The 18,882-nt window shown below is 38.3% G+C and overlaps 1 protein-coding gene across 1 annotated transcript in view; it reads right to left on the reverse strand.

Moving 5' to 3' along the window:
- The window catches only part of Erp44 (endoplasmic reticulum protein 44), a 97,428-nt gene that overhangs the window by 12,422 nt on the left and 66,124 nt on the right, over nucleotides 1-18,882 (reverse strand). The window contains exons 5-10 of the mRNA XM_036178599.1: nucleotides 18,559-18,743; nucleotides 17,283-17,398; nucleotides 10,873-10,930; nucleotides 7,726-7,842; nucleotides 4,302-4,413; nucleotides 3,283-3,424 (exon numbers count right to left, since the gene is read on the reverse strand). Coding sequence (XP_036034492.1) covers nucleotides 3,283-3,424; nucleotides 4,302-4,413; nucleotides 7,726-7,842; nucleotides 10,873-10,930; nucleotides 17,283-17,398; nucleotides 18,559-18,743 — 730 coding nt within the window. The remainder of the gene's footprint in view (nucleotides 1-3,282; nucleotides 3,425-4,301; nucleotides 4,414-7,725; nucleotides 7,843-10,872; nucleotides 10,931-17,282; nucleotides 17,399-18,558; nucleotides 18,744-18,882) is intronic.

Below are 18,882 nucleotides of genomic sequence, written 5' to 3' on the forward strand. Positions count from 1 at the left end.
CCAAAACAGTCTTGTTCTCTCAACTGCCTGATTTCCTCCCTCTCAACAGGTGCTCTTACTTGTCAGTTAAAAACAAGAACTTCGCCAGGCTGTGGTAGCACATGCCTTTAATCCCAGCACTTGGGAGGCAGAGACAGGCGGATCTTCGTGAGTTCGAAGCCAGCCTGGTCTACAGAGCGAGATCTAGGAAAGGCACAAAGCTACACAGAGAAACCCTGTCTTGAAAAACCAAACCAAACCAAAACAAACAAACAAAAAACCCAAGAACTTCAACAGTCTTTTGCTGCAATCCACCAGGATCTCCAAACAACCCACAAAGAAACCCTGCTCCCCAACCCCTTCAGAGTTAGAAGGCTATTATTCCCTTTCCTTTCTTTCTCATCTCCTTTATGATCTCTACTTTGCTTCATGGAGTAGCATCGTCCCCATCTCAATCACTCTTTACTCCATTTGACTCTTCTTCACACAAGCACTTAATCATGTTTAGGATTTCCACCCAAGAGAACTAAAATTACGTAATCCATTTCTCTCTGGCCACTAGATCTTGTGCACTTAGGAAGCTGTCATGACGATAGGAGTGGATATCAGAAGTTATGACCTCCTAACAGACAAGAAGCAGAGAAAGGAGCGGACTGGGGTTCTGGTCAGCTTCAAGAGTACAATCCTGCACTTACTTCTCTACCTAGGCCCCATGTCTGAAAATCTTGACACTTTGCAAAACAGTGCCATCACCTGGGACCTAAGCATTCAAAACCTGAACCTGTTTGGAACATATCATATTCCTAACATAGGCCTAACAGAGGGGCAGGAAAAAAAAAAAAAACAAGGAAAGCTTTATGATCATGATAATCAAGTAGGGAGTAGTGTAAGCAGAAGGGGGCACTCGACTACAAGGTAGAGATGAAGAAGACAAAAAGGACTGCCTGACTATGAGGTAGAGATGAAACATCTGTTAGATTTGATAGTCTACATTGCAACGAGTTGCAAGTGAACAAGAAAAAAAGAAACTCTGGTAAGAAACTGGCCTATAAAAAGAATAAATGAAAGGGGTGGGGACAGTTCTTTGAAACCGTTAGCTAAAATAAACCCTTTTTCTGTAGTTTTGTATTTATTATAGCAGATGTCCTGTCACAAAGGTAGGACTGCTAACTAACCCAGTCTGACTAGCCTTCCCCAGTCTTCTGAACATGGTCCTTTCTCAATTCCTTTCCTGCTTTGGGCAAGCACCATTCTACTCTCATGTCTTTGAGTTCAACACCATTTCACTCTCATACACTAAGATCATCCTATTCAAAAAGTAAGATCGGGCTGGGGACTTAGCTCAGTGGAAGAGCGCTTGCCTAGCAAGCACAAGGCCCTGGGTTCAATCCTCAGCTCCAAAAAAAGGAAAAAAAAAGTAAGATCATGTAATTTGTCATCTGTGCCTGCACTATGTCACTTAATATCTCCCTTATCTATGGGAGTTATTACAAATGACAAGACTTCCCTCCTTTGACAGGTGAATAGTACTCCTGGTATATAGGCCATATTTTCTTTACTCATTTTTCAGCTGATGTAAATGTAGGATTGTGGGAGTGCAGATATCATGTTGACATAATGATTTAATTGGGGGGGGGGATATTGTTCTAGTTTGCTTTCTGTTGCTTTGATAAAACACTATGACCATAAGCAACTTGGGGGAGAAAAAGTTTATTTTAGCTTATATTTTCAGGTCAAAGTTCATCATTACAGGAACAAAAATTCTATTAATTCATGATTCCATTTTATAAATTTGTTCATTTCTTTAAGGTTATCAATTTGTTGACACATTTTTCATTTTATTTCTTACACTCTTATCCATTTTATTTCTGTAACATAATTTATAATGACTCCTCTATTTCTGATTTTATTTACTGAGCCTTTCTTTTGTAGTCTAGCTAAATGCTTTTCAATTTACCTTTTCAAAAATTTGTTTCATTGGCTTTCTATTTTTGTTTTTGTTTTTGCTTTTGTTTTTGTTTTTTTGAGACAGGGTTTCTCTGTAGCTTTGGAGCCTGTCCTGGACTAACTCTGTAGACCAGGCTAGCCTCAAACTCACAGAGATCCACCTGCCTCTGCCTCCCGAGTGCTGGGATTACAGGTGTGCGCCACCACCGCCCGGCTCTTTCTATGGTTTTTAGAGTCCATTTCATTTGTTTCTGCTCTGATTATTTTCTTAATTAAAAAAATTTGATGTCTTTAGTGTTTCATCTGCAGTGTGTCTGTCTATCACAGAAAGCAAGAAGCACTTGATATCCAGCATAATGACTATCACTTAGAAGACTTAGAAAAACATTAGATGAATTAATAGGTTAAGGATACTCTTTGAGTGTAAGTAAAATAAAAAATGATCTTTGACATACTTTATTAGTTATAATACAACCATCTACCAGGATTTATTACAACTTCAAGGCTTATAGAACAGCCATCACTTCTCACTCATTTTCACAAAGCTCTCATTAGGCAGTGTTACTATCAACCCTACTTTATACATGAAGAAAGAACAGCAGTTTAGTGACCAGCTCAAGGAAGAACTCAATACTACATGGGTTTCAGAACCTCTGAAAACTCACATCTCTACTGAAATATTCAGAAGTATGTGGGATTACTTATTCTTCAGTGAAGCTTCAATTTATCTCTTGCAGAATATTTTGAGATTTAGAAAATTTAAGTGAATTGTTCAAGAAATATTTAAGTGTGAATTACTTAAATTGTACTGCTTACAATTTTCATATATTAATACTGCAAACTTTTAATTGCTGTACTTCATATCCCTGAAGCTAGAAAGATTTTGGTCTCTGCATTAATCAAAAAGCTTCCATATTTATTGGTGCCGGTCCTTGGAAAGTTTCTAGTTACAAATTCCAGGTCATAGAATAATTCTGAGTTGTATATACATGCCCTTAATGTTCTTACAACATTCAATCATGAGCAAACAAACATTACCAGCAATGATTCAGCTGACCTAGGATATGTATTTTCTTTGATATATCAAAGACTGACCTCAGAGTAAAGTGAATTTCTCAAAGTACACACACAATCTTTCTTTCAGAGATTAGTTCCCAGTTACCTAACATTTGTAATTCTCTAGTCGTGATGGCACACACAATGAAAGTGTGAGGAACCACTCTAACTTATTATACCCCCCCCCCCCGAGTATTTCTTTCACAATATGCAGTTATGTAAAACAGACAAGCAATTGTTTTATATTCAACTTTGTGGGATATATCAATAATGTTAAAAAGAACAAAAAGAGATACTTACAATACATCCTTAAAGTCTCCAAATACGTACATATGCCTAAAACTGTCAATAGCTATGACAGGGCAATCTGCTGGAGTTTTCTGGATATGCAGAAGAGGATGTCTAAATTTGTCACAATCTGCATGTAAGAAATTTATTGTACCTTTGAAAGAAACAGAATTTTAAGAACTACATTAGAATTTTAACTGTATTCTCTGATTATGACCTCTCAAAAACAGCATAATAAACAACAACATCAAATTCTTGAAATTAATACAGACCAGGAAAACTAGAACCTAAACAATATTTAAAAGAAGCACAATTTTTTTAGTTCTCAGGGCAGAGTATAATCCCTTTAGAAATGATAAGAATACTCAAGTTTGAATGCTACTGTGAATTTTTTATTTCTTCAATTGGCAGTCGTCTATGTAGGCTCCCCAGACTCTGACAGCAAGTCCCCAAGTCTAACACACACACTGTTCCCTTGGGACCATCTCCATGCCCCTTGGGGCCTCGCTGGCTATTTTTTAATCTAATTTAAACCCAGAATGTCTACTAAGTGATTCAAATAGGCAGCTCTTTACCATGCCACCATCATTTGACTTTTTATCCTCAGTACCGAGAAGCTGTTTGATACCCCAAATTCTGCTACAATACATGGAGAAATGCAGACGGCTGCTCACCTTTCATACAGAAATAAATGTGGATCAGAGTGTGCTGTCTCTTAGCAATGTCCCTGGAAATGTGTCAGAGAAGCACTTAGGTACCAGGAAAAGGGTCCCCAAACAATACTGTTCACCCAGGACTACTTTTCATGCTATTTGTTCTTTTCCCTCTATACAAATCATGGTACAGAAAACAAGAGCAAACACACAGAAAATACCGCTTCACATCATAACTCCACTGCTTCCTTGACTTTATATCTAAACCCACATGTTAAAATAGCTGGTTAAACTTTTAGCCTAAGTGTGTTTAGGCCAAATATGTAACAGGAAAGGAACAGAAAGGTAGTGAGAAAATAAACACCTTAAACAGTCTACCTTTTTCACTTATTAATTGCCGGGCTACTTCATTCTGGAATATTTCTAAACTTTCTGTATCCTCTTTCATGTGGAAGAGTATGAGAAAAGGCAGTCCTTCTTCTGTCAATTCCTGCAGAAAGAGGTTTTTGATGAAGATCAGTGGCCTCTCTATTCAGTTTAGCTGTTTCCCAAGTGTGGATTCAATCCATGTAACTAACAATTGCAAGTAATCAGGAAAAAAGGGTTCCAGTGGTGTGAAAAAACGAGACTTAACAAAGAAGGAATTCAACCACATGCATCTTAGGTATGAACACTAAGGAAACACACATGCGCTGCTCTGTTATATACATGGATTCACCAGAAAGGTCCTTGGCCAATCTGTCAGCCCAGTGGTTCTCAAGGTCTGGATTTTGACCCCACGGGGGTCATATATTTCAGATATTTACATTATGATTTATAACAGTAGCAAAATTACAGTTATGAAGTAGCAATGAAATAATTTTATGGATGGGAGTTACCACAGCATAGGAAAACTATATTAAAGGGCCACAGCATTAGAAATGTTGAGAACAACTGTGTTAGCCAGTACTACATATATAACTACAGGGGCCGCCTCTTGAAGCCAGTTAGGGTGAGCAAAGGAAGAACTATAGTCAGTTCTTAATCCAGGATTGACATGAACATCGATTAGTATTGCCAGTCTTCACAAGTAAAACTGGAAACACAAGTGTGCCAGCAATAAATAAATCTGAATCATAAATCCATGTGTATTCTATATTATCAATACATTCCACTATGTGAGACCTACCCAAAGGTGGAAAGTGTTTTAAGGACCGAAGGCAAAGCTCCACATTCGTCATTTCAATATGCACACATACAAGGCACCATGAAAATTGCAAATTGTTATTAAAACTTGTATTCTTGTTATGTGAGAGTATAAGAAACTTGAGACAGTAGATTTGAGTCATCTAATCCTAACAAATGCCATCTTCTTATTTGTATGAAGAAGTCCAGAAAAGTCCCCTTCATGTAGTTATCTAATTAGCTGGCCTTTGGATTTACAAACTGCCTCAGCACGAAGCACAGATATCATTTATCTTTAATAACCATTTTTAAATCCCTGAGACCTATCACATGACCTTTGGGTTCCTATCTCACATTTAAACTTGTTTCACTTGTATATTTGGATAAATAATTAAGCTTATTATATTATCCCTTCTTTTAATTGAGAGAAAACTTTCATCCACAAAAATCCACCATTTTAAATGGACAATTTGCTGTTATACTCATAAGATTGTGCAAAAATCCTCACTCCCTCCAAAACACACTTGTCACCCCAAAGATAAACCTTACATCTATCTATTAACTATCACTCCTCATCTTCCCCTGCTCCCATTTCCTGGCATTACATTCATCTTTTGGTAATTTGATTTACGTTTCCTTCATCATTTTTCTTGTGGATTACGGTTTGTTAATGCTCATATACTGATCCACACTTCTCTCTCTGTACTCTTCTGCCCTAGCTTGACCTTCCCCTAGTGCAACTGTTTCCATCATCAGCTCATAGGATATTTTAGCTCTGCGCACAAACAAAGCTCAGTCTAGAATTAACAGGTAGGTTTCCAACTGCCTGCTTGTCCACATCGAAGTCTAACTAGCATCGTAAACATGCAAAATGAGTGACAGGGCTCTCCTACCTCCACACTCCTCAGCATACCTTTCTCTTTCAGCCCTTGCTTCAGGACTGCACTGTCTCCTCGTGAAAGTAGCCCCCCATCCCACCCTGTTTCTAAAGAAAAAACTAATTTTCTCTTTGAATTCCAAGGCTTTTCTTAGTGTCCCTCAGGTGGCACTGAGCACATATTGTTCCTTTCTCTAGACATGTCAAATTCTGACTGGCAAGGCCCGAGGACAGATAACCTCCTTTCATTCCTGGTTCTGCTCCCAGATTTTCCATACAGAAGGATCTGGGCAACACAGGACGAAAAACAAAGAACTGAGTGCTGGTTAATCAATACTACTGTAAAAGACGACCGGCCACTTCCCACAGAGGAGACTTAAGAACCAGGAAATTAAAATAAAAGCACATGTCACGTGACTTTATTACACTCCACAGAAGTATGCATGAACATGCAAATATTAAGAGAGAAACAACAAACAGATTTGGATATTAGTTTGAAATACATAGCAGTGAATTTTCCAAAATGAAATACACAGCAGCTGGTAGCTCATGCTTCTCAGGATTCTATGTATATCAGTGTCTACACCAACAAATTCTTTACCAAGCATGTATAAAGTATTCAGAAAGGTTCTAAGACAACCTGATTCAAGAGAAAGAAATGCTTTCCTATGGTCTAAGCAATGCATGGGTGGTTGATTCCAACATATACTACATCTTCAAACTCATGAAATGTGAGGCTGTGGAGATGGCTTGGTGGATCAAAGTGCTGGCTCTGTGATCCTGATGACCCAAGGTAGATTCCCTAGTACTCATATAAACAGTCAGATGCAGAAGCACCTGTACTTCCTCTTGCACATCTGTACCTCTTTTCACACATCTGCAGCTCCTCTACCAAGGAGATGGGAGGAGGAAGCAGGAGAATCTGCAGGAGCTCACATGTAACAGCCTGGAATACACAGTTCAGACAGAAACAAGAGAACCTGCCACCAAACACAGTAGAAGAGAACTGACTTGCAAGCCCTTCCCCCATTACACACAATGAGTCAATAAAAGAAATAAAAATAAAAACAAAAGAGAATTATTAAATGTGGCAACTTCCACAGGGGGAAGGAAATGTTTAAGATTTCCAGGTCTGAACTTTGAAATTCTGTTTTTGAAACTATTCTGACAAGAACTGCCAAAGAACGTGTATCATGTACCACTGTTCAAATCTTCTTGAGCTAAGGCAAGAAAGAAAAGTAAGTATGCTAAACACACACAAGGTCTATGGAATTAAGAAACAACCAGATATCCATTCATCTGGTGAATTATTATTACAGAGAGTCTAATCTGCCCTTGTTCTCAAAGTTAAGGACAGGAACAAAATGAAAAAGATTTCAGAATAACTGTTCAATTGTTTCTTTGTATTTTTTTAGAATAGACAGGAACTAGAAAAACCTCTACTGGCAAAGGACTGCCTACAGTCACTAAGACCTGTCCTTCTAAAGGGTGTCCCCTTTATCCAATGGTGGCTATCAGAAGCACATCAGTTACTTCGAAGTCCATTTTCAAGAGTACTAACAACTATTGCTATTACTAGAAATGCAAGAAGGATTCTGGAATAGGAAGGTGTGAAGCCAGTGCCAATGCACTATGAAAACAGCTAAGACACAGCTGTGCCCAATGTATGACTCACAACTGGTAACTCTAAACAGCATGGGAACAGAGGTAATGAGTTCTTTCACACAACTGAATTAAAATCACCCACACTGGAGTCCATACCTCTCCATTTTCAAATGTTATTTCTCGGACAAGAGGGACACATTTGTCTTGAATCCAGTTGTAAGTTACATCAAAATTTGTCATAGATCCCAAGTACACCATGTCTGGCACAGAACGCTGTTACAAAAACAGAAATGAGAATTAAGATTACTGTAACCTTTGCAAGCAAAAAACACACTTGAAAATCCATCTAACTCAGAAACATCAAACATGAATTTCTAAGAAAGAAGGTAATAGTTTTGTCCTTTTTAAAAAAGGACAAATCTGTGCTAATTGGGAACTTGGTAATCTAACTTGTGATATAAAAGATCCCTGCCCCTCAGATTTAAGACAATTATCATCAGTTTCATCAAAGTCAGGCAGCTATATAAAGAGAATTACCCAAATGAATTAAGCTATTCCTTCTAATAGAAAATGTTGTTAGAAAATCTGGACAGTCAAACACACTTTGAAAAAGAAAAGATGCTGGGAAATCCAAGGTAAGTACATCTCTAGTAAGAATCTCCTATGACTGTTTCCATTCAAAATTAGAGCACACATAGCATAGAAAACGATTTAAAAACTAACATTTAGTTCAGTAAGCTTACTGTGTCCAACACTGTTACAGGCATTTGGTGATAAGTCACTTACTTCTCCACATGGCATGTTCTATTACCTCCACCACTTGCTTTTATTTATGACAAAATCCAAAGCACTCAGAAGCTAAGAAACACTCCCAGCATAATACAGCCAGAAGGCAGAGCCTACGGCCAGTGGCCATGCTCACTGAATGCCCACATTACACTTAAAGACATTCCTGGGTTTTGATAAGTTAGAGATGATAACACTGAGTAACTAATATCAAAGACACACACCTAAGAAAATACAGGCAAATGCCCACATGTCCAGGTTCGAAGATAGCTTGTGTGTGGTCTCTAAAAGTTCACGAGCTGGAAACTTGGTCCATGTGACAATTCAAGAAGCAATAGAATTTTTAACAAAGTGGTGGAGCATGGAGAGTCGATTGGTCACTGAGGTGCCTCCCCCATAGGGATTAATGTAGGTTTGCAGAATTAACTTGTCATAAAAAGAGCACATTTGCTCTTGGTTAGTCTCGGTTCCCTCTCTCCACGCAGCCCATTTTTACATCTGTCTTCTTTCTACTCCTTCACCATGCTGTGACAGTAAAGGGAGCCTTAAGGATACCAAACAAAAGGAACCACCCTGTCCTGAACTTTGAGCTTTTTATGTGTGAGCAAAAGAAGCCTCTTTTCTTCTTAAGCATCCACCTTAGATATTATATAATAATGACAGAAAATGGATTCAAACACTGTCTGAATTAGGAATTGAAAATGAGCTACAAAAGTAATGATAAATTATTTCTCTACATAAAAATTAACTCTACCGCCAAAACATTATAACACATTAAAATAAAAACTGTAATGTTGGCCAGGTGTGGTGACACATAATTTAATCTCAGAATTTAGGAGGCAGAAGCAGGTGAATCTCTGTCAGTTTGAGGCCAGCCCAGTCTATATAGTGAGTTCTAAGACAGACAGAACTACATAATAAAGAGACCTAGTCTCAAAACACACACACACACACACACACACACACACACACACGCACACACACACACACACACACAAACAAAAACAAAAAAAAAAAACAAAGAACCAAACCAAACTATGACCTGAAAAAAAAATTAATGTTTCTATCTTTGGGATGCGAAACATTCATAATGATAGACTTCTTTGTCAATTTGAGATAACATTCCTGGAAATTTTGCTTCTTAGTTGTTCCTACCATTTACTCGGGCATAATCAACTATTTCAATGTTTAAACACACTTAAAACAAAACTTAGTCAAGGGGAGAACCCACCACTGTTATTCTGTCAAATAGAAACAGTATTAAACTGACTCTTAACAACTCATCATTTTACACCCACAGTTTAATTCATCTCTCAGCAGAGAAACTTCCATTTGCAGTAGATGGTGATTAACACAGAGACCCACATGTGGCCAAGGTGCAGAGAATCGGAAACTATGGAATGCTCAGCCCTAAAGCGAACATATACACTACATCTCGCCTCCCAAGGCTCGCTCAAGGATCACTGCAGAAGAGGGGCAGAAAGAGTGTAAGAAGCAGAGGGGCTACTGACCACAAGGAAACAGTGTCTTCTGTTCACAGCAGGACAGCTGCACTCATGAATTCACAGCTGTGTGACAGCATGCCCAAGACCTGTGGAAGCCCAAACCATACCAAATCCTACATGGGGAGGGGAGCTGGAACACAATCCCATGCCATCAGTTGAGTTACTGGCAACCAATAACTACAGGGACAGCTAGCTTTCTCCAAGAGTGTTGTCCCTGCTAAGTCAATCACTCTCTAGTGGAAGGTCACACACCTAAGAATATTTAAGTACTACAAGTTGGTCTTGATGGATTTTTTAAAAAAGGAGATAAAGTTGAATGGGTAGGGAAGGTGGGAATAGATCTGGGAAAAGTTGGTGTGGCGGGGGTGGGGGGAGTAAATATAACATTATATGACATTCTCCTAAAGAATACTACCTATATATTTTTTTTTTCTTTCAGAAAAAAGAAGGGAAAATAACTTGCCAAGTTTAAAACAACCTAAGTGCTTTTACTATCGAAAAGCTACGTTATTTCCCAGCAGGTCTGGAGGTTGGCAGGAGCAATGCAAATGAGTGGCCAACATGGCTTGCTCAGCATCTTTAACATTTGCCTCCCAGACTGAGTGCAAGAAGACGGGGAGAAAAGACCTGGAGCCAGGGGACTCCAATGTCACGGCAGGTCTGTGATTTCAGGCTGCTGCCGCCCAACCTTCACTCTGAATATGGGTTGCTAGACCATGACACTTTTCAAAATTATATCACTTAGTCATGGTAGCACAAGCCTTTAATCCATACTACTCTGGAGGTTGAGGCAGGAGGATCTCAAGTTCAAGCAAGCCCAGGCACCTTCATGAGACCCTGCTTCACCAATAGAAAAGAGCCAGGATGTAGACGTGTCTGAGGACTTGCTTGACACACACAAGCTTTGCACTCAATCCCTAGTTCTTCTACTAGCATTTAAAACAAAGCTATTGCTTATACTATACATGTACTAAATATAGTGTCTTAAGCACACTATGAAACAGCAACTCACCCCTGGTGGTTTGTAGATTAAATTGTCTCCACTGTACCTTTCTGGTTTTGAAACATCTCTGATAGGAGGGAAAAAATAATAATGTTTTAATAAAAACACTTGAAACAATGTACTTTAATAAAACAGAATTCACTAATCATTGCAATTATAAAAACATTGAATTATAAAAACATGAAATATAGACTTGTTCAATACTTGTCCCATTCACTAGACTATGCAATACCAAGATAACCATATATTTAAAAGCAAACTAATACAAGGTAGACTTCTTAAAATAACATTACAGTCAGCTGCTTTGATATTAGGATTTTATTAGTCTGGATTGAATGGATCAGCATGATAGTCATTTTGACTTAGACTGATTTCTACCTATAGATTAAGGACATTAATTTGTTCACAGATATCAATAAAAAAATTAACTTTCTACTTCTTACTTTTTAAATTTGGCAATTCTAAAAACAAATGACTAAAACTAAGTATCATAAAAACACAGTTTTAGAAAGCAGCATGTTTGTATACTTGGACATTGTCATTTCCTGGGCCTACCACAAATATTGGCAAACAAATATTTGGTCTTGTATAACAATTTTTTAACTAGAAAAGCCTTAGAGAAAAGAGTACTCTTCTCTTCTCCTACATAATTTGTGGATTAAATAAACACCAATACATCTTCAGCTTCTGACTACACAGTTCAGAAAAAGAAGTAAAGGTGCTAACTGATGAATGACAGCAAGAATGTAAGGGAGGTGCTCTGTGGGGAACGAGAAGAGGAATTATGAGGAGGAAAACTGGGGCATTTTCCTGGGAGGAAGGGAGGAAGGCCAATACTGAGAAAGAAGGAGAAAAGGAAGAGGGTTAAGTAACACTGAAGATGTCTGAAAAACCCGAGGGAAATATTATTTTATGGTTACTTAAGAGTACATATACATTTATACATAAATTGTGTGTGTGTGTGTGTGTGTGTGTGTGTGTGTGTGTGTGTGTGTGTTCATATTAAATTACACCACTTGGTGTGATGCTCCCTCCAAGAGCCATAACTATCCAACAAAAAACTAAGCGTCAGGCCTGGAGAACCTTCCTTCTAGTTGTTGGTAGGGGTAACTGAAGAGACTCCCTAACTAACACAGGCTATTTACACTGCCCTTAGTTGCTCCTTAGAACTTGAGGGGAAGATCCGATTGATGAAGACATGAAAACTTTGGACACAGGACTTGGAGGAATCAACCTGGAACTAACTGACCTAAAAGCCTCCTCCCTGAGGACTTGCTCTCATAAATATCCAAAGGTGCTATGAAACAGCCAAAGGAGAAGACAACAGCCCTACCCAGTTATAAAGCCTACAAAGCAGGCAATGACAAACATGACAAGATATTCCCAAGGGTGTAACAGTGGGTCCCATTAGGGGCCAACGAAAGCTGTGTAATTGGAGTTAAGGCTGATCAACAGGAAGGAATCCATGGTTTGTACTAAAAACCTAACCAACTACCCACAGGTAGTGAGGTCACGGAACCTAGAGGAGAACCTACTACTTCTGTCTTCCTAAGCTGATTACATCCACAGATACATGTAGTTCATCAGTCATTAGAGAAGCCTCTTTTGTCAACAGAATGAGACCATTACAGAAATCCACAACTGTTTAAACTCAGGCAACAACTGGCTGTGAGGTTCCAAGGCCAGCATCTCCAATAGAACTCCTACCCTCAGGCTCAGGAAACAGAAGAGGGGACAGAAAGACTGCAGAGCCTGAGAACTTGGGTGTCTGCTGGGAGACTGTGTCTTCTATATGACCAGGAAGCTGCACCCAGGAAATCCCAACAATTTGGCTGCATAAACAAGACCTGGGCAACGATAATAACAGCTGACAATCCAACATGGATGGGGGAACTCTCATAAGCCCCACCCCTAGATGAAGACCTAAGGCAATTCACGGCTGCTGAAAGAGGAGGAATCAGTCTTCTCCAGGGATGAGCCTACTTACTGACAGGTTACTTACTAATCCCAAGTGGTCAGTCCTAAACAAATACATACTAAATGGACTCAGGAGGATGAATGTGAGTGAGTGTGTATGTACATATATGTACACACGTATATGCATGAAACAATAGTTAAAGAAGAGGTCATAAATTTGAGAGGAAGTAGAGGGACAAGCAAAGTTGGAGGGAGAAGGAGGAGGGGTAGAAATGTAAATACACTAATCAAATATGATATTGTAAAAATATTGAAATTAAATGATGAGTGCATAAAAGAAGAAATCAAAATATCCCTGTAACTAACTGAAAATGAAGTACAATACAATAAAGTCTCTGGGACATATTAAAAACAGTTCTAAGTGGGAAGTTTACAGCCCTAAGCACCTACATTAAAAAATCAGAGAGCACAAATAAATGACTTAATGATGCAACTCAAGAATTTGGAAAAACAAGAACAAACCAAATTTAAACCCAGTAGATAGCAAGGAATGATAAAATCAAAGAAACGGAAACAAACAAAGAGTCAATTACTCTAAGAGCTGGTTCTCTGAGGTGATCCACAAGGTCTACAGACTCCTGGCCCACTTAACAAAAAGAAAGCAAGCAATGACTCAGAAACAAGCAGGGAACATCACAAGAGACACCAAAGAAATATACAATATTTTAAGAGAATGCTTTAAAAAAATTCATTCCATTAAGTTAGAAAATATGAAAGAAAGATGAATTTCTTGATTCATCCAAAATATTAAAGTTAAATCAAGAAGAGACCAACAACCTAAACAGACTCACAACAAAGGAGCTAATTGAAACTGTAATTAAAAAATTTCCAACTATAAAAGTCCAGGTCCAGATGGATTCAAAACAGACATCTATCATACTTTCAAAGAACTACAACCAACCTTTCCTAAAACTCTACAAAAAAAAAAAAAAGAAAGAAGTAAAAAAGAAAGAAAAAGAACTCCAAAACCTGTTCTTTGAAACCAGTATTAATTTAATACCCAAACTAGATAAGACACAACAAACAAAACAAAACTACAGACATTGTCCCTGATGAACAGAGATGTAAAATCTTCAATAAATACTAGCAAACTGAATACACACACATATCAAAAAGTTTATCCACCATGAACAAGGTGGCTTTTTCCTGGAAATGCAGAGCTGTTTCAACATCTGTAAGTCAATAAGTATAGTAAATCATATAAATAGACTTAAAGACAAAAATCACATGAACATCTCAACAGATGCAGGAAAAAAATTTTTGACAGAATGTTTCTTTGATTTAAGTCCTAGAAAGAGTAGGACTGGAGGAAATATACCTCAACATAATAAAAGATACATATGACAAACCTACAGCTAATATTATCCTAAATGAAGAAAAACTAAGCTTTACTCCAAAATTAGGAATAAGACAGACCTGTCCACTATCCCAACTACTCCTTTGCAATATAGTGCTGTAAACACTAGTTGGAGCAATTAGACAAGAAAAAGGAAATTAAAGGGGTCCAAGTGTCTGCTGGGAGATGGTATTTGCAGATGGTATAATATTATACATAAGAGATCCCAAATATTTCACCAAAAACCTTCTAGAAATAATTAACAATTTCAGAAAAGAGGCAGGGATCAAAATCAGTACCACTTCTCTCTCTCTCTCTCTCTCTCTCTCTCTCTCTCTCTCTCTCTCTCAGTAGCTTTTCTATACACCAACACAAACACTGAGAACGAGCTCATGGGCACATTTCCAATTTACAGCAGCACCAAAGATAATAAAATATCTTAGAATAAACCCAACCAAGGAGGTAAAAGACCTCAACAATAAAAACTTCAAATCTCTGAAGAAAGAGATTGAGAAAGACATTGTGTTCATGGATTGGTAGAATTAATATTGTAAAAATGATCATTAATATTATAAAAATATCCATCCCATCAAAATTCAGTGTAGCCCCAATCAAAACATCCACAACATCCTTCACAGAAACAGAAAAAAAATTTTAAATTCATATGGAACCAGAAAAGGTTTTGGATAGCTAAAACAATCTGCTATTCCAGATCTTACGATATATTAGGAGCCATGAAAGAATAAAAGAACAGTGAGAAACTGGCACAAAAAAGACACGGAATCGACAGAACAAAACCGAAGACCCAAACATCTACAACCATCTGATACCTGACAAAAGGCACTGATACACATACAGTGGAGAATGACATCTTTAACAAATAGTTTCTGGGGAAACTAGATGTCCACATTCAGAAGAATTAAATTTGACCCGTATCTATAATCCTGCAGAGAATTAGATCCAGATATATTTAAAACCTGAAACACTAAAACTGCTAGAAGGCAGAAAGATATGGGTAAAGAAAAGGACTTTCTAAAATAAATTTATTTATTTATTTATTATTTAATGTGTGAGTTCTTTATCTGTATGCACAACTTTATGCCAGAAGAGGGCATCAGATCCCACTATTGATGATTGTTAGCTACCATGTGTTTGCTGGGAATTGAACCTACGTCCTCCGGAAGAGCAGCCAATGCTCTTAACTACTGAGCCATCTCTCCAGCCCAAGAAAAGGGCTTTCTGAACAGAACTCCATTAGTCCAGAATTTAAGACCAACAACGACTAACAACTGATAACTCAAACCTTGTAAAGTGAAAAGGCTTCTGTATAGCTAAGAAACAATTGAATGGAAAAGAAACCCACAGAATGAGAATCTTTGCCAATATGCATCTCAAAAAAATTAATAACCAGCATATACAAAAACCTCAAAAAACACAAGTCAAGGAAACAAATGACCCAATTTAAAATGTGCAGTAGGTTTCTATAGAGAGTTCTCAATAGAAGGAATAAAAATAGCTAAGAAATATCTCAAAAAATGTTCACCATCCTTAGCAATTAGGGCAATGTAAATTAAAACAACTCTGAGATTTCATCTCATCCCACTTCAGAATGGCTAAGATCAACAACACAATTGACAATAAATGCTGGCATGGTTGTGGAAAAAGAGGAACCTTCTTTCACTGTTGGTGGGGATGCACATTAGTGCAGCCACTCTGGAAACTCTAAAAATCTAAAACTACTTCCAGACAGAACAGCAGGTTCAAAGGCTCTGAGGCAGAGGCTAGCTCAGAGTATCTGGGGTGGGCTATGTGACCAAACACAGTGAAGCAAAAGCCTAGGCTGGAGGTGTCCCCTGCCCATGCTGGACAGTGATCTTCAGAAACACTAATGATGTTCACAGTGAAACATCAAAAAACCCCACAAAAGTATGAAAGCAAGGACCCAGAGCAGAAGTCATCAACTGAAGAAGGCCTAAGAGCAGCTACTGCAACCAGACCAATACAACGGTTAAGAGCCCCAAAGAAAAGAAGTCCCACTGTACAAAAGCCAATGGTGGCTGAGATAACCTCAGAGAAGAGAGGGACAAGGACAGAACTTTGAATCATTACATTCAGAGATAAAAACAACAACAACAACAACAAAAGAACAAAAGGAGAAAAAGGAACTGGGAGGGGCAAACCGGAGGGACTCGATGGCAAGTCTCAACAAGAGAAGTAAGAGGGAGGTAATATCTCAGCCTTCAGGGAATGTGAGATTAAACTGAAGAAAATCTGCTGGGTTAGCCAATCAAGGAGTCATATTGTGACTATTCAGAGACAAGCTTTGTTAGAAGGATGGAGGTGTAAGCCAGCTTCCAAAGAGCTAAGAGTTTTTATTTGGAAGACTTTGAGAAAGTCAAGGTAACCAAGCATAAACTAGCCTTTTAAAAAGTAGAAATGAAAAGAAAGAGGTGGCATTATAGCTCAAGAGATGAAAGTGGTGAGTCAGAAAAGAGAGGAACGGGATTCTGAAAAGAGAAATCAGTTTCTGTAAGGGGTCAGGGTCAAACCATGAGAAAGCAGGGAGAACTGATGTATCAAAGTCCCAGGGAGAGCTACAAGGACAGTTTCCGAGAATGAAGAGATCAGTCTTCGAAGGGTGAACTGCAGGGCTGAGGCTTCCGATCAGGTAGAGCACACGCTTGGCATGTAGAAGCCCTGGTTCTGATCCCTAGCAGAGGGAGGGTGTACGGGGTTAGTGCTATTTTCAGACAAGAAAGAAATAAAGGAAGATAACAAAACCTATGCTTAACTAGAAAGAGAACATTCTCAGCCAGTTGAGCAGTCATGGGTTAGCAGTTTAACTGGCCTAAGGGTCAGTGAATTGAAATCAGGGCATGAAAGACCTCACTAGGCCACTCCTATGTTTTTACCTACGTTCTGAAACATAATATGACAAACACTTCAAGGCCCTTAGAGGATTGGCCATATGTATAACTGGTTGGTGTCTTTAAAAGGATTGAAGTCCTCTTTGAAGAGGTCATCTTTAGAACATGACCAAATAAAAGAAGAACTGAAGGGGATAGCCAAGCTCACCTCCTAGCAGTCTGCTGGTTAATATACTTACCCAAAAGCAGAAAGGAAGGCACAGTCATCATGCAAAATACTTGCTACTCTTTCAAAAACTCTGTAATTGTCTGAATCCTTCTGCTCAAAGTATCCAATGATATTTCTCTTACTGCGCTGTAAAATAAAGTATCTAATTATTTTGCGACATATATAGTTCAAAGAGCATGCTACTTCATTTACTCTTTATTCTAGAACTCAGCTCTGGTTGTGGTTCGGTTATCCGCAACTGAAGAATAACTATGAATCCAGTGATAGCATTTAATGCCTAGTCCAAAACTATCAACAATTATGTTAGGTTGAAAACAGTACTGCTACAATAAAATGTAACTATCAATTCATTAAAACTGCATTAATTCAGACACCTCCATGGGTCCCTCACATGTCTCCACATGGTACTGCCTATGCTTACTGCATAAGACCCTATCCACTCTCTAAAAAGGCCAGTTCTCAGGGCCGTACTTGCAGCCAAAACATTAAGGTATGGCAGATTGTTTGGTTGAAGACAGAAAAGGAGAATTTGCTGTTTGCTCTGAAATGGCAAGCTCCCCAAGCCTAGCCGTCCCTTCCTATACCACAACCCACTGCCTGTATAAGCATTCATCATGATCCTTTGCATGTTCTCACAGGACATAGGGGCTAGGAGACAGCAATAACAAGAAAGGTTCATAGGCTCACAAGGCCTGCTGTGATATAAGCAATAACATCCTTCATCTCTGGCTCAGGACTCATGTTCCTCTGACAACAACCACGAAATAGTAACTGGCTAATTTATTAACATGTCACCTGATAGCAACTAGAATAAAGACTATAGTTTTTGCTTTTGGTGGTTTTGTGTGTGTATGTGTGTTTAATTACTTAACTTACAAAGAAACAAGTTTGCTAAGTTCATCAAGAGGGGCTATTTGAAAGGGTACTAAATCATAATAGAGCTAAATAGAAACTAAAGCAGATATTCTGCAGGTGTCAACCACAGCAAATAGGCAAACATTGGTGTGCATGCTTGATTTAACTTCTGTTTATAGTTCAGGCTTCTCTTTGTACTACATTAACTCAATTAGTGCAGATTTACTGTATGTTATACATTTATCTGGAAGTTCGTCAATCATTAGCATTTCCCTTTAGAATTAATCCCAGACAAATTCTTTCCAGTATGCATATTGTCAAATACACTGCAGTAAACTGTAAGAGAACATGCAGAGTCTGCATTCATATTATGGTTTGTTTGTGCTCATTACACAGGCAATGCACATTTCATCCACCATAAGTTAACTTACATCAAGAGTGGTGACTTCATCTATACTTTGAATCTCGTGAACTGGGTTACTTTTTTGTTGCCTGATGTAGTCTGCGAGCGCTTTCACTGATCGTTGGCCCCTGTATTCTCTCTTCATCATCATTCCATTGCGAAATAATTTGAGGGTTGGGTATTTGCTTATCCTGTACCTCTGGGCTATATCAGCTAAAAGAATGCATGAAAGGAAGTTAGCTATCACTCAGTCAGGGTGAGCAGATTAGTCCAACAGTCAGAAACATTACAATTACTTAGTGACATCTTACTTAGTGAAAGAGAAAAGACAAGACTCAGTCATGACTTTATC

The sequence above is a fragment of the Onychomys torridus genome, chromosome 2 (genome assembly GCF_903995425.1).
Source record: "Onychomys torridus chromosome 2, mOncTor1.1, whole genome shotgun sequence".
Classification (NCBI taxonomy): Eukaryota; Metazoa; Chordata; class Mammalia; order Rodentia; family Cricetidae; genus Onychomys; species Onychomys torridus.